A 22,458-nucleotide genomic window follows, 5' to 3' on the forward strand; every position below is an offset into this window, starting at 1 on the left:
ACACCCCACACCCCATTTCCCATATTACCCCCTCCCCTCCCCCCGTTCTATTTCTCCTGCTCCTCCCTCCTCCCATTTACTTTTTTTTCCCTCCCTTCTTCTCCTGCTTCCCCCCTCCGCCCATTTACTTTTCTTTTCTTTTTCTTTTTCTTTTTCCCTCTTTATTTTCTTTTTGTTTCTTTTCGGCTGGATTTTTTTTTTTCGTTTTTTTTTTCTCTTTATTTCCTTTTATTTCCTTCCACTTTGAATCTTTTTTTTTTATTTTTCAATTATTTTCTTTATTTGTTTCTTTTCCCATTTACCTCCCTTCTTATTTTTTTTTTTGGTTAACTCAAATTCTATTTTCAATTAAGATTACAATTAGTGTTCGGGAACTAATTACGAAATGTATTTTGCAAACGACATACTAATCCAAAATACAAATGTTATATTTAGGATTACTTTTTTTTAACTATAGTATAATTTAATAAATTTGTTAACTATTATTTAGCATAAATCCTCTTAACTGATTCAGTAGTATGTTGCTTCAAATCACGTCTCTACTCCATAGGATTGCAAATGGCTGGTTTCTATTTTTTTTATAACTAAAATGGAAACGTTTTAAGGGCTTCGTAGGGGCTACTGTGCCAATGAGGGCAGTTGAGCCCCCGGGTCCCCCTACTTTTTAATTTATTTTTTTATTTAATTACTTATACCTTATTTATTTAATTTCTATAAATACACCATTTGCATATTTAAAAATATAATTCAAGAATTAAGTGCTTTAATTTTCAATTCAGTTAAATCAGAGCAAAGATCGTTTTTATTTTTATTTTATTTTAAATGGTCATAATGAATTTTTTGGTTTAAGGCCTTTCAACAAATACCCTAAGACTCATTATTTAGTTTCAAAACTCTCTTAGGGTGTCCATTGAAAGGCCTTGGAGCCAAAAATTTATTAGGACCATTTAGGATGAAATGATCAGAAAAATAACTTTGCACCGGTTCAAACGGATTAAAAATTGAAACACTTATTTTAGTAACTATATTTTTTAATCTATAAATGACAAAAAAATAAAAATAAAACAGTCGGATAAACATGATCAATTGAAATACTTTTTTTTTCTCTCAATTACTTTACAAAGCCTAGAATTAGATTTGAACCTATTATTAAAGAGAAAAAAAATTCAAACTGGAAAGAAAGAAAAGGAAATAAAATGAAAAAAAAAACGAAACTGAAAAAAAAAAAGAAAAAGAAAAACAAAACTGAAACTGAAATTGAAAAGAAAAGTAAAAAGAAGAAGAAGAACCAAACGGTAAAGAAAGAAAGGGAGGGGGGGGGGGGGGGGGAAGGGAGGGAGGGGCGGGGGATGGGAAAAGGGAGGTAGGGCCGGTGTGTGTGTGTGCGCGTCCCGGGGGGGATTAGCAATTTACCCCAAACATAGACCTATGATATACCCAAAAATCAGAGGAAGAGGGATGGAACTCGAGCAGCTGTAGTAGGAGACCCAGATTGATTCATCGCCATGGTCTCTCTCTCTCTCTCTGATGACTGCATCCAAATAGGTATAAACCTATGTATTGTATCTACTCTGGCCATTTGAGACTGGTTTTTTTGGTGGGGTAGCATTTAGGTTCCTTCTTTCCTGTGATACAAAATTGGGTGTTTTCTTCTACCTTTCAGCGAAGAGATCAAATCCTTACAACTCGATGTTGGAAGAATTCGATTTGTACTCGACAAATGAGGACGACGAAGGCAGCCACGATGGCAATGATGACGATATCGACGACGAAGAAGACGGCAATGAAGGCAAAGGACAGGTGATTTTGTTTAACTATACTAAGTTTCCGCAAGTTTCGACCAATTAGTTCAATTTGCACAGATTTGTTCTTTCCGGTTTGTATTCTCTTTGTTTTCTCTTCGCTTAGATTTTTTTCGGTTGAGAAATCCTGCTGATTTTGTTTTTGTTTTCTGAAAAATAGATTAAGTTTGAATAGTCTTAAGATGCTCCTTTTCGCCCATGGAGTTTAAGAGATGAGCTCGGGTTTCTCGTTAAATGTGGAAGGGAAAAGTTGATTATAATTGCTACAAAATTCTTGAAAATACGTCTACGAGTTCCGACATGTGGCAACTGGTCTTTGTGGACTCTGATTTCAGGTACAACCCAACAATTTTCCATCTTTAAATACTTGAAATTTGTCGCCTTTGATTTCGTCTCTGTATTTATTTTCTTTTGGCTTATTATTGTAGATGTTCTCTCCCACCTTAAATCTGAGTTTTCCTCTCCTACCCTAGCACACATGGACAAAATCACTCTTAAGAAAAATCAAATGGGGACAAAACGGTAATTGTATAAAGCATCCGGCATGGCTGATTGTGAAACACTATGCTTCCGCTGGAAGAAACATGGTCAAAAAATATAATGTGTGGTAGAACGCAGCGGATGCAAGCAATTGGGACTATATCTTTTGTTGCAAGGGCTGGTATAAACTTATTTAAGCTATCCATTTTACTTGCACTCTCCCTAAAAAGGTTGTATGGTGATACTTGCGCTTTGCTTCTTGGTTATACCTAATCTTGGTTCAATTGAAGCAGTGGTCTTAATTTCCTGAAGTTGTAGCAGAATTCTATGGCATTACAGCATTGGAAATAACACCAAATATGGCTAGTGTAAGCACATCATCTCTCATTTACGCAAGTCAAACTCATACATGTTACATTTTTAAAAAAACTTAGTGCATAGTCAATGCAGGAGCAACTTCCACTTGGCCAAGAATAGTTTTTATGGCATCTGGTTTACTGAACATATTAACTATTGTTTTGCATCTGTATTATTCACTTAGGTTTTACAAGCATCTAAAATAGATTACACCGAATGGGACCTAATGTAAAAGTCTAAGGGTGATTTCTGTTTTGACATTTAACAAGGTCTTGCGCACTGATAGTTTCGTATTTCTACTAATGATATATTGAAATGCATTGGGTAGTTTGCTTAACCTTGGTTGTATATTGGCAGCATTTAATGTTTGGTTGTTTGGATGTTTAGCTCTCCCTCCAAATACCCCAAACAAAAAAAGCAAAAAGGGAAGCTACAAACCAGAACCATCATCTTCACACCCAGCATTACACAGTCCAGGCAACACTGCAACTGGATAGCAAATCTTTTAGTGTGTTGAATTTGACTTCCAAATACTTTCGCTCTGTCTAACTTGCATAAACTTTACTATGATAGCAGGTCTTTTGCAGTTGTACATATAAACCTATAATCTGCACTTTGCATATATGGGACATCTAATTCTTTTCTCTATTACTATGTGACCAAGTAGCTTAGGAAATGTCTCCTAAAACCCAGAATATAGTGAACTTTTAGTCACGATAGTTGCATTGCGTCCAAAATAAGTTAAGCGTTAAAGAACAGAGCACAAGCTGCGCAGTTGTTGCTCTACTACAGTTAGTCTATTTTGATTGTTAGAATCACTTTCGAAGACATGGTATAGTTTCTTATTCAGAGTTCTTAATCATGACATTCTAGATGTGGAAATTCTTTATTCTCTGAGAGTAATAATGTTTCTTTACGACAAATTTATGTTTATTTCACTTAATTGAACATGAACATGTGGAAGTGTTTTAAGATGCATGTTATTTATTATATTCTTATTTTGCAGCCTGTTCCCGAGTTCAATTCATTTTAAGTTGATGAAAGACCGGGAGAGCAGTGGATAAGGTTGAATAAGAATTTTGGGGAGAATGAGAAGATTAAAGTGGAAGTTACAATGTTTGATGGCTCTGTCCCTGTTAAAAAAAACTGGTGACGTAACCATGGAAGAAGATGAGATGCTTCACATTACACTGATTGTTGACATCTTTAAGAGGGAAGGGAGTAAGGTATTGGAGTTTGTATGCTCAGCATTGCCAGATAGCATAGAGATTCAGAAAGTTTTCATGCGTGGTCGCTGGCAGGTCTGCTTTATATGGGTCCTGGATTCAAGTAAGCATAATTAGTTGATGTTCTGTTTTGTTTCTGTGGCTTTGAGCACCAAATAGTTCATCAAAACAGTTTGTCTTGCAAAATTACTAATTTACTACAAAAATGACTCTTGCAATCAAAGTCAGATGCTGTTATTTTGTAAAAACTATTGGTTATGCGATAGGAATGAGTTGCATAATTCATGTGCAGTCTTTTTGCTCCAAACAGAAGACCCGCCCAATCTAAATGCAACCCAAATTTGATTAGTATGACCTATTTAATCTATTCCTTCCCTTGGATTCCTAAATAACAGGAAGATTTCCTCAACATACCCTTTTTTTTGGCTCCAGGGAACTGGATGATGAGCTGCAAAATTCGCTCTATGAGTTTTTGGAAGCAAGAGGTGTAAATGATGCCCTTGCTGTTTTCTTGCATGGATTTATGAAGAACAAAGATAAAACAGAGTTTGTTCAGTGGATGGGTACCGTGAAGTCTTTCATAGAAAAGAATTAGAGGGTTAGGTTCTGCTTTGTGGTGACTTAATTTTTTTTTCTCAGTAATTAATTGTGAATGAAGGGACTTTTCAGCTTTCTAGCTTCAGAGAGAAATACAAGTTTAAGTCAATGAGAGTGAAACTGGGATGATTTTGGCCTTGTTCGCTTCCAAATTTTACTTTGTCTAGTAAAGCTGTTGAAATTGAATCAAAATTTCTTGTTTTTCAATACTAAAGGTGGAATGGTGGTTATATTTCCTTTGTACATCTGAACGAATCGCATGCAATGTATGTCTATGTGATACGTGAATCAAACTAAGTTTTGTCTTTCTCTAACAAAAATGCTTTGTGATGGATGGAAATATCGAATTTCATCATGAAAAGATATGATTTCATTGAGTAACTGGCCCTGCAGAGATCGTTGCTTGGTTATATATTCCAGTTTTGTCCAAAACAATGTTAACCAAAATTATTCTCTTCAAATTACGTACAATTCAACGGGCATGATATATGTGCTGTACACGTAGCCATTCACCTAGTTCCAGAGCAAATCAGAAAAGTCTGGTTCTCTGCCATCTTCAATTATTTTATTTTTTTGTCTATTTAGGATTAGGAAATCATTTATTGTATAAAACTTGTCTAAAAACACTATCCTTGCCCGAAATTTAGTTTGACCGGATTTCATTTGCCATATGAAAGAATCACGTTTGTACGAGAAAGACAAAAGAGAGCCAAATATGGTTTGAAATTTTCATAGTCTATTTTAATACGTGCATACGCAATTCGTTCATAGAGCAAATGAAGTCCGATTGAATTGATGTTCAGCATGGATTTATGTCTCCACAAGTTCTATAACATGAACAATTCCGATCATATTTCTAAGTCTGAAACAGAACAAAACAAAAACCCAATCTCCTGGACAGGATCCCAATCCCTTTGAACAGGATCCCAATCCCTTTGAACATTGGAGCATCATCAAAGACTAATTGGAAAATTTTAAAATCAGCCCAATAGGCTGACAATAATAAGTGTGTGAATGTGTATTAAAGGGTGCAAAAAGTGTGTGAATATGTATTAAAGGGTGTAAAAAGTACACAGAATTACGTGTTTTTTTGTTTTATAGTATACTTATTGTCAGCCTAGTGAACTGATAATAGCAAGATCGAAAACAAAAGGGTAGGATTTAGATTTGCTTGGAGTACTGCCAAAGGAGAGGAGTTGTGATAGGAAACAAATTCTCCTTTCCATGGAGGATTCGGTGCATATATATACAAGCAATATACCACGGCTTGGATCATCACTTTGACCATGAAACAGAGCACCACGCACCGAAGCACATCACGCAGCAGCAGAGTCACAACATTAGACTTTGAACTCTTCGACTTTAGTCTATAAATATAATCCTGTAGATATTTAGAGATACACAGATATTTAGATCATCTCTCATTCTTCTCTAGAAAATATATTCTCCATAAATATAATCCTGTAGATATTTGGAGATACTGATATTTAGACCATCTCTCATTCTTCTCTAGAAAATATATTCTCCGGTCAAATAGCTTTTCTCTCTAACAGATTCTAGTAGTCTTCTCTTCCTGCGTGAAGAGAAGATGGTGTTTGTGTACATAGTCAGTGCTTATAGAGCGGATCTCAGTTCGTCGTTCGTGAAAAGTTATGTAACTTACGTGCTTTCGATCCTATAATGTTAAAACGGAGATCTAGATCTAGGGAGAGGTTAATAAATAGGAGTAAGGAGAAAATCCAAAAGGAGAAAATCTTCTTTCCGGACGATCCGGATTAAAAATTAATTATAACCAATAATAGTTGATCTCCAAAAGGAGAAAATTTTCTTTCCGGACGATCCGGATTAAAAATTAATTATAACGAATAATAGTTGATTATGATTAACTTTTCTAAAAAAAAGGTTTTATTAAAATCTGAACCGTCCAAAATCGAAATGAACAGAGTTCTTTCTTTCCTGTTCACGGAGGCTCCTCGAAAAGAACTGAACAAGTTATCTTTCGTGTTTTTCATGAATTGCCCCAAGCCTTTTTCTTCTCTCTCTACCATGCAAACTTCCCTTGCCAGCTACTAATAGTAGTGTTGATGTTCCTGATCTTACTGCTCTTGTGTTGCATGGCAGTTGTTTTGAGGCGATCTCAACACTTTTTCTTGGTGGTTCGTTCTTGATTAGACTGTACGTTGAACTTAAGAGCTAGCAGTGGATGCAATGGCCGGAAAAGACGAAGGTGACTGTTGGATAGCAAAGACACCTCCTCCTACGGCTACTAGGGCTGAGACAAATCGAACAAGGGCGAGGAGGAGGAGGCCAAATCCACTTTCCGAATCCGCCAGCAATTTGCGAGAAGACGACTACTGTACGGCTTTCTATTCTCATCTTAAGTGTCCTATCCTTAAATATATAAATCAGCTGTCTTGGACCTTGGTCACCGTCATGCGGTGCCCAAATAGGCCTGCAAGCGAACCGAGTCCCTTGTGAGGGGTCTCGGACCACTATACAACCACACATTCCTGAGGTCTACTAAGTGTATGACTCTACAGGAATATATGGTTGTACAGTGGTTCGGACGTGGCGGTACTCCCGGACTATTGAATAGTTACTCCTCCTCATTAAGGCTTGGCTTGGCTCGTTTTGTAACCGAACCGAGAGTTATAGGCCCGTGAAGTGAACGAGCCAAGCAACACTTTAAGCTCGGCTCCAAAAAACTCGGCTCTTTTGTATGGGCTCGGCTCGTTAAGGGCTCAATTGATTTACGAACAAGCCAAGGTCAAGCTCGAGTTTTAGGCTTGTCTAGCAAACAAGCCGAGCTCAAACACTACATAAACTCGGCTCATTTGCGACTCTATATACATGGGGCACACATCATGTGAGATGGCGTTATAAATAACTGTTGCATTGAAGATTTTTCTCTCAATACATTTATGTGAAGTCCATACACTTAATACTATATTCCACAAGAATGTAGGGTGGATAGGGTGTTGGCCATTGCGTGGTGGTGCCCAAGGCCACCCAATAATTTTCCTGAAGTAATGGGTCTGTTGTGTACTCGAGGATGGAATTTAAATTCAGAAAAAAATAAATTACATACTTTTACCCCAACCCATTTTTTTTAATGAAGGAGAACATATTGCTGAAACCGAAAAGAAAAATATTTGCTTATTTTCAATGGAGTTTTTCATTCTCCGCACATCTTTAGATGCTTGAGATTATAATACATCATTGGAAGTTGAAGATATTTGCAAGGCTGTTGAATCAAATATTAACTTTCTGACTAGCAAGAATAACTACATTTGCAATATCAGCTGTGTAACTATAAGGTCATTCCTCAAGTATCCTGAGTTTTAAATTTTGACTACCATTTTAGAGTTACGTCAAGTTTTGAACAAAAAAAGAAAGTCAACAACTTATCTTTTTTAATCGCGCAATAGGATTGGATGATTATTGATAAGTTTTCTGATCACATGAAATTGAGCAGACATTACTAAAGTTTTTGACGTTGATTCTATCGTTTTCAATCATGCCAATGAGTAATTTACTCGTCTAGTTTCCCAGAATGCTCTAGGTTATGCTCAGGAGTTTTTTTGGGGTCTGATAGAAGATGTTGTGCAGAAGATGGTGGAGGAATTATGAAATGCTTTTTGTTAGAACACTTTTAGAAAGACCAGATGGAAAAAATGAAATGATGGATTGGCCAGAGAGGCATATTTTCCATTTTTAAAGGTGATAAAACTGCCCAAAACTATCAAAAATAGTGTTCCTAATGTGCCGCATCTTTCATTTATTCAAAATTTTACGTGTCAAGTGTATTTGGCACGTTGTCCATGATATGTCCCGTGCCCGTGTGTTACATGGTATATATATGGCCTCTGCATATGATAACGCTGTCAGAGGACTTGGGTGAAAACCCATATTACTCCCTTTTTCCAAATTCTCAAACTGCAAGTAGCTTGATTGATCACTCAAAGATGCTTTTACTTTGTAAATATGCAGACCATGATTGCTACTGGCTTCGCTCAACTCCAGGGAGAATAATCCAGGGCTTGGAAACAAGGAAAGCTCATCCTAATGACAGTATGCAGTTAATTTTGACCATGTCTTCAGTTAGATCTATTGTGTTTCCTATTTATATGTACCTTTTGGAGTGTCTACCCTGTCCGGAGGACCAAATTGTGTACTTCTACAAATATAAAGGAAGGCTCTGTTTGATTTAATACAAAAATGCGAAGTACAGTGATTTGTATTATGTAATAGAGCATACAACCAATTATATTGATTGTGGAAAATAGAGTTCTTGAAGGTATCAACATCCACATGAGGGTCACATGAAATATCAGTTATCAGACTTGTGTGAAATTAGTTACATACATATTAATAGTGGACCCCTTTTTGCTGATGGCGAATCGTTGTCAAAAACATCACTCTCATATGAACTGTCCTAATTTTCTAGTATGTTAATCCTATTGAGTTGTTCAGTTTTCATTGACTTTACGATCTAATGATACACTCAACTAGATCATAAAAATGAAAAATAGTTACATAACACCAGAAAAGAAGAAACAGATACATGTTTGTCTCTAAGTTCTAACGTTTATTTTCTTTTTATTCCCAAGTTTCCTACCCTTCTCCCTGCCTCTATTTTAAGGACCATTCAGTATCCTGACTTGGTCTAATGGCACCGTAATGGGAAATGTTAGACTTTATCCTATATCGCTCATCTAAGCAACCTAAACTTAGTTAACATATTCCGTAATAGGAAATGTTAGACTTTATCCTACACCGCTTATCTAAGCCACCCAAGCTTAGCTAATATATTCTAGAGGTTCTCCACTCCACCTATTGCCAATTTGTTTAGGTTGTAACCCTCCAAGAAATCCAATAGGAAACATGCTATCGTTGCATAATTGAAGAACTTTGCGCAATTTGTGTATGAATCATTTATGTGGGTGGGAAAAATGGTATGAATTCCAACTGTGTCGAAGCTGAGGTTTGGCTGTGATCTTAATACTTTTGCGGTGGTTATAGTCTTAAGTAGCTATGCGATATGATGGTAGGGCCATCTATCATTTATCATGAGAAGTTAAAATTACATTGTTAATTATAGGAAGAGTTCACTTGTGCAGGGGTTGAGCAGTCCAGACGCAATGTTGACTTGGAGTCTAGGACACCTTCAACTCAACCGGAAAACTCACGCAATGATAATACATGTTTGTACAAGAAGCTGATAGATCCTAGAAAGCACAGGCCTAGAGTGTTCAGTGAAGGAAATAAAAAGAGGACTCCGAAACCGGCCAAGCATGATGGTGCACCATCCAAGAGAAAACTATGCAAGGATATGGAAATCGCATTTGAACCAATTCAACAACCTGGTGCGAAATCATGCAAGCGATCATTGGATTTTACTCTGGAGAACATGGAAGTAGAAGATCAGACAACACGTTTCAACGAAAATAGGAGTGGCTATGATCCCAAGTATCTTCTAGTGTATCAGAGGAAAAAGCGAAAGTTTACTGCATGCAGCAATTTGCAGTCTGTCGTGAACAGAAAATATGGTATTGTACCATCAGTGGTCTCAAGATGAAGTCTGTCTAGTGAAAATGAACTTAATTATTGTCGTGGTATAAGCCTCGGTGCATGTACAAAGGTTTTAACCATGGAAATAAGTAGAGCACCTGTTAGTATCAGTCGAGACCATGTCACAAGAACTCTGGTGAAAACAACCTATATCTGCGTTGCTTGTTCACAGGTAACATTATATAGTAGACATAAGATAGTGCTTTTACTGTTGCAGGTTCACGGAAGATGCAACCAGAAGAACTGATTGATGCTTCTGTCAAGAGGGCCGAATATCAGGAAATAAACAATGGATGTGCCCAACTGAGTGTAAATGAAAACACTCCTATCACGAAAGATCACTTGAAAGCAAAGCTCGAACTTGATGGGCAGAAGATGAGGGGGCAGAAACAACTGACGGACAAGAATGACTGTGAAGCTTCTCAAGAAGGCGGCATGGATAGAGAGAGACGGTTGCAACAAGAAAGGAAACTGCTTCCACGGGTAGAATCATTTATTGCCCAGATGCAGCGAGTTCAAGGTAATTCTTACTGTTTAGTTTTGATCTGTCAAAAACTGCTGATGCCTGGCCTGGTTGCTAATCGAGATATGGGGGGCAAATGGAGTGATCATTCTCTGACTTGCCATAGGTATCACTAAAAAGAGCATGGAGCGATTTCTGATATTTTTCTTATACATCCAGTGGGGGCTGTATGGCTATGGGAAGGTGCAAAAGGAGGACTCTTGCTTACATCATACTTCACCAATAATTCATGCAGATACTAATAGGCTAGACTATACAGACAAACCATACTATCACACATCACCTCTAGTAATATTGCTTTACATCACACCTATTAACAGTACAAACCAATAATACTACTTACAACAGTACAAACCAATAATTCTACTTTCAACAGTACAAACCAATAATTTCACCACCTTCCGGAAATGAAAGGAGCAAAACAAAGTAGCAAGAATCTTGCAGCCTTATTTTACTTTCTTTCACTTTACTTATTCATGACTTGAAAACCCTGGAATGGGAATGAACTAGTACCAAAAAAAAATTATTTAAATGAATGTATATGTAGGATTACATGTATTTTAATAAACACTATGAAAGTAATGAACATCCCAATGCCACACTTACACTATTTCAAACATCAAATTAATTTCATCTTAATTCGTTACATAATTAAATATATAGTTCAATCTCCCAAATAATTGTCTTATAGGTCAGCCCTTTCATCTTATTGATCTGACCTTAGAATTTGTGGAATTAAAAATGTTATGACAAAGTTAAGCCAGAAAAGCATATTATATATTCTCTAGTCTATTTTCCTGGGAGAGTGTTATTTCAATCTGAATTTTGTCTTTCATAATGCAATATATAAAGAGTAAATTCTGTGACTAATGGAGGTAAATCATGTCTTAATTATGGAGAAAAGAGAGGTATTTACTAGTATTAACAACTATCTAATGCAATATACTATTTACCTGTAATGCAATATATACTTATATAATGATCTTACTCTATGACAACTAAGCAAGGGCAATCGTGTACTCTTATTTTGCATGTTAATTTTTCTTAATACACTTATAACGCCATATGGGGATTTTTTATTTTTGATTTTTGATTTATAGGTGTTAGAATTATAAGTATTAATCTTTTTAGTGATTAGCTTGACAAAAATTTCTGGATGCCACTGTCTACATCTGGTTCATTCTAGAAGTATCAAATGTTGTATTAACGGACAATAATAGATGTTTTATTGCATTTTAACACTATCTGTGTACATAAATGCTTAAGATCTGTAAAAGCTAAATAGTATCACCTTATGAAATCGTAAAAAGGCTAGAGATCTAAATTTTGAGAATATCCCAAAACTTGAAATTACTGCTTTCTGCAGGTCTCAATAAAATTTCATGATTCACTCCCAGGAATTAAAGATAAATAGGTATTGGAGTGCTTTTTGAAGATCCATCGACACTCTTTAGCGTGAGATTTTGAGTCTTGCATATCTATCATTTTACGGCTAAGGCGTCTTGAAAATTTGAGTTTAGTGTGTCCTCAGAGCTATGGGGACGTAAAAACCCATCATCCATGCATGGCCATAGAAGAACATAACAGCCATCAATCAGTATGACTCCGACCTTGTAGCTGCAATGATGTGAACACAGACACAAACAAATGGACCATAAAGCACTTCAATTGGAATGTGACATTGACATCCCAAAGACATTGAAAGTTATCTAAATACAATTATTATTTCCTTTTTTCCCCATAATTTAACTGTTTCAGAGCCAGAACGAAGTGCTAATAGAAACATCCTAGGATGACACAGTATAAGAAGATAATCACACTCACACATGTAGATTTTGCCAAACCATGCTGCGACAAGTCCATTTTGCGCTCACACATAGGCAATTGGAACACATCCTAGGAAGACAAGTGTCCAAACGTGTAAATGGATATTTTCATACAGATTTTGCCAAACCAAACTGGATGATTCCATTTTGTGCCCACACATACTATGATCCTTTCTTTGTTTTGTGAGAGCCCCTCATCAAATTTTCACCCTTTTATTGACCACAATGTTAAACTTTGCAGGTGATAGGCGTTATTTACCATGGAAGTGTTCGGTGGTAGATTCAGTAGTTGGAGCTTTCCTGACTCAAAATGTGAAGGACACTTCGTCAAGGTGAACTCATGTTTCTTGGTCAAGAATTGTCTGTTCATGTACATTAGATAAGCAACAACTTTATTACCTATTACATGGTAAAAGAAAACGGAAAACCAGCGATCTTGTTTTCTTGCAGCTCTGCCTTCATGTCCCTTGCTGCCAAATATCCCCGTAGAATAGTGGACAAGAACAAGCCACCACGGAAAAACTTCGCTTCTTCAACTAGTAAAGCCAGGAAGGGAACCCAGGTCTCCTCCACTGTCAACCTGGATTGTGTGGAGTGGAATGAAGTTAGATCTGCGACAGTTGAAGAGATATCTGAAGTCATTAAAGAAAGAGGGATGAACAATAAAATTGCTGAACGGATCAAGGTACTCTAACGTCTGCTTCAAGAAGTTACTATAATTTAGAGTTATCGTACAAAACCTTCTAATGGTGTTACTATTAAAATAAAGTAAAAATTCCAATAACAGTTGTTCTTTCTGATTTCTTCAGATGTGCCTTGATCGTATAGCTGACGAGAAAGGAAGCATTGACCTGGAACGGTTAAGAAGTGCTACACCTGAAGAAGCAAAGTACGCCAAAACAAATTGTTATTGGAAATATTAATACAGAGAATTACATGGCTAGAGCACTGTGTCCGATACTTATTTTTAAGTAGCTCCATTTCTGTAGGAAATACTTGATGAGTATTCAAGGTTTGGGATTAAAAAGTGTTGAATGCATTCGACTTTTGACTTTGAACCATCCGGCATTTCCAGTAAGCTCTTATCACCTTTACAATGTAAAACCCCAATGTAGTTCATAAGTGCTATTAACGTGCCCTGATTTGTTTCTTGAAAAGGTTGACACGAACATAGCTCGGATAGTAGTTCGCCTGGGATGGGTACCCATTGAACCACTTCCAGAGGGAATTCAGATGCATCTTTTGAATAAGTAAGGATCATTTACCAATTAGTTAATTCATAAAAAATAGCTACAAATAGCAAAATGCTGATGTTGTTTCCATTTCAGGTACCCTAAGGAGAATTCAATTCAAAAATATCTATCGCCTCTCTTGTCCACCTTCGATCATGGAAAATTGTAATTTCATTTTTCGTTAAAAAAAATCCTCGGTGGATTTGTGATTATTCTCCAACCCATTGACTAAAATATCAGCTAGAACTCCTTAGTAATTCGATGAATTTTTTAATGCAGGTATGAACTACATTATCACATGATTACCTTTGGAAAGGTATGCTGCCACAACTTTAAATGCGTATTCCAGTATCACATTTTCCTCAAGCATCTTTTTTTCATCAATGGGGTGCTGTTTTCATCAATGGGGTGCTGTGCTTGAAAAATGTTGTGTTGCAGGCCTTCTGTACAAAGGAAAAACCAAACTGTAATGCATGCCCAATGAGAGTGGAATGCGAATTCGCAAGGTTCGCAAGGTTTATGTATCTGTTTGTTTATTTTGCCATCTTTTTATGATACTTGTGTGCCCTTCTAGGGACTTAGGAACATATATTTTGGTACCTGACCAAATAAATGATGTCTCTCAAGTCTCAACCATAAATCTTTGGTTGCATCACAGGAAACAAATAACCACGGGGTTGATATAAGAGCAAGTACACTAGCGTAGGTATATCCAGTATATTAGGTAAAATAAAGAGAAAAACCCACAAAAACTCTCTGCACCAGCATAGCCAAACACATAGGCAAAATACCTTTGCTTCAATGGCTCGGTACTTCTACCGAGCCACTGTTCACCAGCAATTCTTTATTTTATTGTTTCTCTCTCTCTCTCTCTCTCTCTCTTCGTGTGGAGGCAGCAGAAGAGTACGAAGATTTTGACGAGGAGGAAGATCAACGAGCAGCAGAGTTTTCCGATTGGCGCATAGTAGAGTTTTCTTGATGAGCAGCAGAAATCGCCGGAGTCGGCGGAGATTGACGCGTGCTCGTTGGCTTCTTCGGACAGAGTTTTCCGACTTCTTCTGATTTTGTACAGTTAAAAATCAGAGTTTTGGGGTTAATTTGTGGGTTTGGGTTCAATTTGTGGATATTGGGGTCAATTTGTGGGTTTGGGTTCAAATTCAGAGAGGTTTCCGATCACCTTCTTCACCGGAGTCATTTTTTGGGTTCAATTTTTGAGGTTTTTTGCTGATGAAGTGTGTGAGAGAGAGAGAGAGCGAGAGAGAAGGGGATAATATTATATAGTATTTTATAAGTATAGAGATGATAGTAGAGAGGATTGGTGTAGGGTTGAGAGAGATTTGAGTAGGTAAAGTAAAAAAGTGCACTATTTTGTAGCTAAAATACATATCCCTTGATGTACATGCTCTAAAGTATAAACAAGGCTTAATTTCAAGTACATCCCATCAACTATCACGTTTTGTCAACATCACCCCCACAACCAAAAAACTCATCAACATCACCCCTTAAACTTTCATTTTCCATCAACTTCACTCCCTTTGTCCGAATTTGATCTGTTAACACATGTTAACAGTTTGGACAAAAAGTGGATAACTTGGACTGGAAATGAAATTTTAACCCTAAAATGCCCTTCACATTGGTGGGAGAATTAAGCCTTGAGGTATTTGTAACCTGCCAAACCCTTTTTCTCTTTCTCTCTCTACCCAACCCTAGTTTCTCCCCTTCAACTCCATACCAGTTCTGAAATTCTCTCTCCCCCCACCTCCCCAATTCTTCTTCTCCCTCAACTCCATAACCACTTCTTCCTCTTTCTCTCTCTCTCTCTCCCCAACCCACATTCCCAGTTCTTCTTCTTCCTCTCATCTCCTCTTCCTCTACTCCACACAGTATGCACCCCCAAACTCCATACCCAGAAATTCAAATTCCCCTTCTTCATACACCATGCGCAAATTTGAGTGAAAATTCATGCCGACACACACATATCATGCAAAAATATGTATTCTATTCCACTTACTAATGGAGAAGACTTTTATCCCCAAATTTTAAAAGCCCTAACATCGTATGCAAGTCCCGACTTTTAAAATCCCCAATATTTCAATTCATATGCAATTCCCAATACGTATGTATATATATATATATATATATATATATATATATATATATATATATATGAGTTAGGTTCCGGTGAGGGATCCCTCATTTTATTAAAATGCGGGACTCCCCTTCCCGATTGAATTTCGATGATCCGAGCCGCTCAAAGTGATCAGAACATGATTTTAAGGGTCCCCGTGGGAAATCAGCAAAAAAAATGACCGGGAAGGGCTTCATCCGAGCAGTTTTCATTGAACGGTTCAAAAAAAACTGCTCGGATGACGCCCTTCCCGGTCATTTTTTTTGCTGATTTCTCGCGGGGACCCTTAAAATTACATTCTGCACACATTGAACGGTTCGGATTTTCAAAATTTGATCGGGAAATGAAAGTCCCTCATTTTAACAAAATGAGGGATCCCTCACTTAAAAATTCCTCTATATATATATATATATATATATATATATATATATATATATATATATATATACACCACGGATCCAGTAAGGGATCCCTTACCAGTCTACCGTGCGGACCTCCTCTTTCCCGATCGAATTGTGACGATCCGAGCCGCTCAATGTGTTCAGAACGTGATTTTAAGGGTACCCGCGAGGATTCAGCAAAAAAAATGATCGGGAAGGGCTTGATTCGAGCAGTTTTTACTGAACCGTTCAATAAAAAACTGCTCGGATCAAGCCCTTCCCGATCATTTTTTTGCTGATTTCTCGCGGGTACCCTTAAAATCACGTTCTGATCACTTTGAGCGGCTCGAATCGTCCCAATTCGATCGGAAAATGGGAGTCCCGCACGGTAAGCCCGTGCGGGATCCCTTAAGGGAACCAGACTATATATATATATATATATATATATATATATATAAATGGTCCATACAGAACTTACAGGCTTGCAAACAAAGCTTTAGGGTTTCGAAAGATGGAAAACTGTACGGTTTTGAGCGAGAAGGATGATGAGTTTACGAATCAGTTGGGTTTAAGTTTAGGGTTTCGATCAGTTAGGTTTTAGGGTTTCGAATGAGGGCTATGTCGATTGGAGATGGTGCTTGAAATCAATTGGGCTTAGGCATTCGATCTGGGTTTAGGGTTAGTTCCATAGTGGAGAGGAGAGAGAGAGAGAGAGAGAGAGAGAGGAGGAGGAGGAGGAGGAGGAGGAGGAGACAATCAAAATGTGTGCAACTCCAAAAACCTAATTTTCCTGTCCTATGCATACATAAGGGTATATTAGTCTTTTTACCTCTTTCCCATCCAAAATGTTAACATCTGTAAACACACTTGGATGGATAGGGTGAAGTCAATGGAAAATGAAAGTTGAGAGGGCCATGTTAATGAGATTTTAGTTGAGGGAGTGATGTTAACAAAACGTAATAGTTGGGGGGTGTCCTTGAAATTAAACAATTAGATTCCCTTAAATCCCTTTCTACAATCCACACTAGGCAAGATATGCAATAAAGGATCAAGTGTCAATTGTGGAGTTACTACGTTTAAGAAAGTTGGATATCTTTTTCCAATGTAGCCAAAAATAGAAATGTTACAGTAGTGATAAGTATAAACTTTTCAGGAAGAAAAATAGACTTTGATTGCGATTTCCCAATGGCTTACTAAAAAGGTAAATTATAGTTAACCCCCTCTAACTATGCCTCGCATATACTTTACCCCTCTAACTTTTTTTTGGCACTTAACCCCATCTAACTAATGGAAATACTTAACTGATCGACTTCCGTAACAGAGAGGAAGTAAGTTACAGTTTTGCCCTCTATTCAAAAACACTTACGAAACGGATGAAAACCAACCCTTTGGCAAAACCCTACACATCGATCTGGACTGGAGCCCAATGGGATGTTACCGGCGGTGAGAAACCAGATAACATTGGAACCTTTCTTCTTGCAACTGGACATAGGAACCTGAGAGAACAATTTGAGGTCTCCTTAGGTCCACCTATCGTGACCCGGTCGCCGCCATGGATGGGCCAAGCACCTTCCACTCCCGCTGCCACTCCCATCCACCCCTCCAAATCCAAACTCAAACCCATGGTCCTAATCTCCCTGCTGCCAATGCACGACGACCAAGCCAACTCACCACCACCTCACAATCTCATCACAAATCGTGTAGTCTCCTCTGATAATGATCACATCTCGACCCTCCCCGACAAGTGCCTGGCCTGCATCTTCCGGTCCCTCTCCTCGGGCTACCGGAAATGGTACTCCCTCGTCTGCCGCAGGGTCAAGGGACAGAGCCGCCACCTCCTCTACCTACACGCCCACGCCGATCTGATCTCTGCGGTTCCTTAAGCCTTTGCCCAGTTCGATGCGGTGACAAAACTTGCTTTGAAATGCAAAGTCTGCGAGTATCGGCTCCAGTCCAGATCATGAGGATATATGTAGAGAAAAGAAATACATTGGTGATGCTACTTGTACGCTTGTATACGTGTCGAAAAGAGAAAGCGCAAGAACGTCTCAAATTTTCAGATTAGAGTGCATGTGACCTTTTCCATCCATTTCGTAACATAATCAAAATGGAAGAAGCATTTCCATTAGTTAGATGGGGTTAAGTGCCAAAAAAAGTTATAGGGGGTAAAGTGTACGCGAGGCATAGTTAAATGGGGTTAACTATACTTTACCCTTACTAAAAATATCTAAATTAGTATCATACAAAGGTTGTCATCAAGAGCCTATATAAAGGTATGATTCTTAATCCTCTTGTATTTTGTAGAAGTGGATTTGCTAATGTATCATGTATTGTTGAATTCTGCAGAAGCAATGCCAAGGCGAGACAGCAAGAGAAAAGAATATCATGTTCAAAAAGTCTCATTACACCTCTGGAAAGCAAGGTTGAATGCAAACAAACATATGAGGTAGATATTGAAGATGTGGTGGTTGACACGTCAAAAGCTATTGGTAAAGCACGAAAAACTGCTTCAGTTTCTGCACTTGTGAAAATGAGGACAGAGCACGTTGTGTAAGTGCACATTCTATTCAAATATAAAGATGTTTATTCCAAGATTGTGATAACTGTATATGACTAAAACTGAATGTGGTGTAAAAACCAATGTAACTTGTGCGTTATATGGACTGATGCCCAATGCTAGAGCTGGAGAGATATTGTTCTTGTAAAACTTGAAGCATAACATTGGCAGGACACTAATCTCCAGGCCCATTTGTTTGACAGGATTGAACTACATGTGTATCCAAGGGAACCACGTCTCCGATTTGCTTAACCTTTTTACGGCCCAGAGTAAATGTCCATTGAAAATATATAACCCAGAATGTATGGAATATACAGTACCATGTGGGTGCGGCATTATTAATTTCATCACTACTGCTCTGAAGGGATTACACCATACATATGAGATAATCAATCACTTCACTCTTAGTCCCTTCAAACAAACGGACCCTTTGTGTGGATAACACTTTCATAACTTATTTGTTTGCACTTATATAACTGTAGAGGCATGCAGTTTATTCTAATGATATCTTTTCTAGTGCAGCTATGTGCTTCCAAATTCACACCCTCTTCTAGAAAGGGTATGTAGCTTTACCCATCTGCTGCATTTGTAACTTTTTATCAATCCTGAGTTCGGTTGCTATTGGTGGTATTGCAGCAAGACAGCGAAGGACCTCATTGCACGTATCCATACCTACTTGCTATATGGACAACAGGTGAAATCTCTAATGAGAAGTTTGATTTAAAAAAAAAAAAAAAAACCTTCACTATCCAGTGAGTCCACAAAATGTAAGTTGACCACTAATGAGAACTTGTACTATATCCATATGAATGCTCGTTATGGTCTGGAATATCATTGGTGCAACAAAGAACCATTGCAAGTTGTAAACATTGGAACCAGTATCTTGGGAATCAACAAGGGGAAAGATGAAGTGTAGCCTACATGTGTTCCTAATATTTTGAGATGTTAAACTCTGATTTCTTATACCAACTTTACAAATTTATTAATAGAATTCTCCCAATAGTTGAAGGTGCAGATACCTCTGAAAGCAGGTCTCTCAAAGCAGATACAGCCGAGCAAGATAGAGGAATGGTCTCTGGAACCCTGCTGGTGAGGGAGAAAGTCACATGCATTAATCATTTCTAGTTCTCTAGTTGTAATTTGTGTTACTGAATCATATAGAGAAATAAACAGTGGTGAGAGAGAGAGAGAGAGAGAGAGAGAGAGAGAGAGAGAGAGAGACTGACTGACTCGTAAGACCATTGATGAACAGATACCCTGCCAGAGAGCAATGAGCGGAAGTTTTCCACTGAATGGAACATACTTCCAAACTAACGAGGTGAGGTTCTTCTCGTTCACCATATAGTTTCAATCATTATATCTTCTTAGGTTGTTATGCTGAATCCACTGTAACTTTCATACAGGTTTTTGCTGATGATGAATCAAGCAGAAACCCGATTAATGTTCCCTGGGAATCGATACGCGATCTCACAAAGAAGACTTTATACTGTGGAACCTCCGTGAGAAATATGTTGCGAGGTATAAATGACTGCGTGCATAAGGTCAGATCAATCTGCTCAGTACTTTGTATGCATGTCTAATATGTTTTATTTTCTCTTCTTTGTTTGGTAAACCAGGTGTCTCAGCTGAGAAAATTCAGCAATGTTTTGGAGAAGGTATGAAATAGGTTTCTTTCTTTCTTTTCAGTTGTCAAAAGATAAGAGCAGGTCATTAGATAGAATTCGGAAGCAGAGCTATTGAAATACAGTAATACAGTCATTCCAGTTCCACAACCCTCCAAACTATTGCAGCCACTAAAGCCCACTCCTGTTTGTTTCCTTCTGTTCCATTCCTCCTCTTTAGACTATCTATATGTTCCACAAATTGCTATTGGGTACTAGATTCAGTCAGAGAAGAGATGCTACACACTTCTGTCCCAGGTTATTAAGAAAAAGGTCCACCACACTACATGGGATTGGGAGGGTCTTATAAATCGAGTTTCCTTCCAAGAAATTACAATGGCTCTTAAATCCATCAAAGGTGATAAGCCCCCAGGGCCAGATGGTTTCAATTCTGCCTTCTATCATCCTAACAGGGATGCAATGGCGGACCCAGAAATCTAAGTTAGTGGGGGCACATATTAGTTGCAGTGGTAAAGAATAATTCTATAAAGAATAGGATAGTGAATTCCGTCCATGTTCAATATATATATATATATATATATATATATATATATATATATATATATATATCATCCATCACCTTCAGTTAGTATGTTGTTGTTTCTTTCAAACGAACTTAATAATACTTATAAGTGAAGACATAGGTCATTCACATTATGATAACTAGAATGGAGTGTGGAGAAAAGAAAGATGTAAAGTTTACCGATCTAAAAAGAAGCTTTATAAAAATGTATATACGAAACATTTAGTGTAATATTATAGGACACTATTGTAACATAGGTCATTCACCTTTCTCCCGTTGGCAGGCTCTCTACAAGGAGAGTAATTTTGTTTACCCTAACTAAAAGTGAGGGTAACTTTACCCACATTTGATGAGGTATATTGCAGGTCTTGCTTTCATGATCAGCATTGTTAATGTTAAAAAATATGTTTGTAAGGAGACTATGCAAAAATTAAGCTATATTGAATATCGGTAGATACTCCATCCAAAAACTTCTAATTTTGACCTCTTTAGTTCTAGATCTAAGAATTGGATTTTTGTTCAAGTACTTATCGATATACGGTTGAGTGGAATTTTTGCATTGTTTCCTAATAAATTAACTTATAAAATGTTAACGATTTTGATCATCAAAGCGAGACCCGCCATATACCTCTACCAGATGTGCGTAAGGCTACTCTGACCTAAGGTGAGCGTGGACAAAATCATTCTCCAGGGTTGTTTGGAAAGATATGACCCTTTTGCCTTAATAGTTATTTTTCAATTCAGGACTAAACTCTGAAAGTTGCTACTTTGACCAACACATCCTTCCGTAGCATTCAATAATTGAAAATCTGGTGTGCACACTATCCTATATGTTCTGATTTATCCATATCTTGCTTGTCCAGGGTTTGTTTGCGGTAGGGGATTCAACCAAAAAACAAGGGAACCCAAACCCTTGTCCAATAGATTCCACCTTCGAAACGGCAATAACATTGAAACAAGAAAAAGACCTATCCACCTTCGGAAGGGGAAGACGGTCAAAACAAGACGAGGGGAGACGAAAATGTGTCAAGACTAGGACAAGGGTCAAATGACAGTATGATCACTGCTTTCTCCATGTTGATAGTCTCAGTCACTCTATCTTTGTTTTGACAATTGGAGGAGCCTTGGAGGAGAAAGCCAGTGTTGCCCCATGGTTCTATGAAGTTTTTGTTTTCAAGCACGGGCTTTGTCACTTTTGCAAAATCAGTGGAAATAGATGCTAAAGCTTTGACTACTTTTTTTGTGCAGAATTCATATGCTAATTAGTATCACATTGTATTCTGCTATCGAAGATTATGGTACTTGGGAGGCATGTTTTTTGGTGCTTTTTGATGTAGTTTCGGGTCGTTAGTGTCTTTGTACTAGCCTTTAATTATGAATGCAATATGTTTCTGGTTCCTCGAAAAAAATTATGCAAATATGAACTTGCTAAGTGGGAGATAAAATATATGTCAACCGTTGTTTACAATACACAAATATATGCTTCAATGTTTACGACCTTCAACCATGAATCAAGCTATTGGATTGGCATTATTTGGAAGAATTTGTCAAGAGAGGCGAGAGAAAAGATGCACATAATTAAGCTGTTTGTTGAA

At 37.6% G+C, this 22,458-nt stretch overlaps 1 protein-coding gene, 1 long non-coding RNA gene and 1 pseudogene across 5 annotated transcripts; all 3 read left to right on the forward strand.

The window, feature by feature from the left end:
• Window positions 1–1,388: 1,388 nt before the first annotated feature.
• Window positions 1,389–3,597, forward strand: LOC131315817 (uncharacterized). Of its 2 annotated transcripts, XR_009196910.1 has the most exons (5): window positions 1,389–1,545; window positions 1,664–1,800; window positions 1,963–2,137; window positions 2,231–2,463; window positions 2,576–3,597. It is a non-coding gene; the product is annotated as an uncharacterized LOC131315817 (long non-coding RNA). The 2 variants fall into 2 exon arrangements; XR_009196909.1 differs by having other exon boundaries at window positions 2,231–3,596.
• LOC131317331 (uncharacterized protein At2g39795, mitochondrial-like) lies at window positions 3,595–4,694 on the forward strand (annotated as a pseudogene).
• A 1,748-nt stretch (window positions 4,695–6,442) lies between these two features.
• LOC131315818 (DNA glycosylase/AP lyase ROS1-like) lies at window positions 6,443–22,438 on the forward strand. Of its 3 annotated transcripts, XM_058345014.1 has the most exons (20): window positions 6,443–6,818; window positions 8,453–8,533; window positions 9,583–10,011; window positions 10,251–10,553; window positions 12,624–12,714; window positions 12,833–13,067; window positions 13,192–13,271; window positions 13,372–13,456; window positions 13,541–13,632; window positions 13,711–13,779; window positions 13,894–13,930; window positions 14,053–14,120; window positions 18,469–18,672; window positions 19,202–19,238; window positions 19,316–19,373; window positions 19,683–19,768; window positions 19,932–19,997; window positions 20,083–20,197; window positions 20,296–20,334; window positions 21,727–22,436. In XM_058345014.1, exons 1-20 carry the CDS (start codon window positions 6,671–6,673, stop codon window positions 21,897–21,899), a joined length of 2,496 nt encoding a protein of 831 aa, XP_058200997.1. In that variant the 5' UTR covers window positions 6,443–6,670; the 3' UTR covers window positions 21,900–22,436. The 3 variants fall into 3 exon arrangements, with proteins under 3 accessions (XP_058200997.1, XP_058200998.1, XP_058200999.1); XM_058345015.1 differs by lacking the exon at window positions 13,711–13,779 and having other exon boundaries at window positions 21,727–22,438; XM_058345016.1 differs by lacking the exon at window positions 8,453–8,533.
• The last annotated feature ends 20 nt before the right edge of the window (window positions 22,439–22,458 follow it).

Source organism: Rhododendron vialii, chromosome 2a (assembly GCF_030253575.1).
Source record: "Rhododendron vialii isolate Sample 1 chromosome 2a, ASM3025357v1".
Classification (NCBI taxonomy): domain Eukaryota; kingdom Viridiplantae; phylum Streptophyta; class Magnoliopsida; order Ericales; family Ericaceae; genus Rhododendron; species Rhododendron vialii.

Bases quoted from the DNA above. Each gene is read 5' to 3' on its own strand.
- LOC131315818 (XM_058345014.1), top strand. From the start codon at position 6,671: ATGGCCGGAAAAGACGAAGGTGACTGTTGGATAGCAAAGACACCTCCT. The intron at 19,374-19,682 runs GTGAAATCTCTA...TTCTCCCAATAG, and splicing joins ACTTGCTATATGGACAACAG to TTGAAGGTGCAGATACCTCT. The intron at 20,335-21,726 runs GTATGAAATAGG...TTGCTTGTCCAG, and splicing joins TCAGCAATGTTTTGGAGAAG to GGTTTGTTTGCGGTAGGGGA.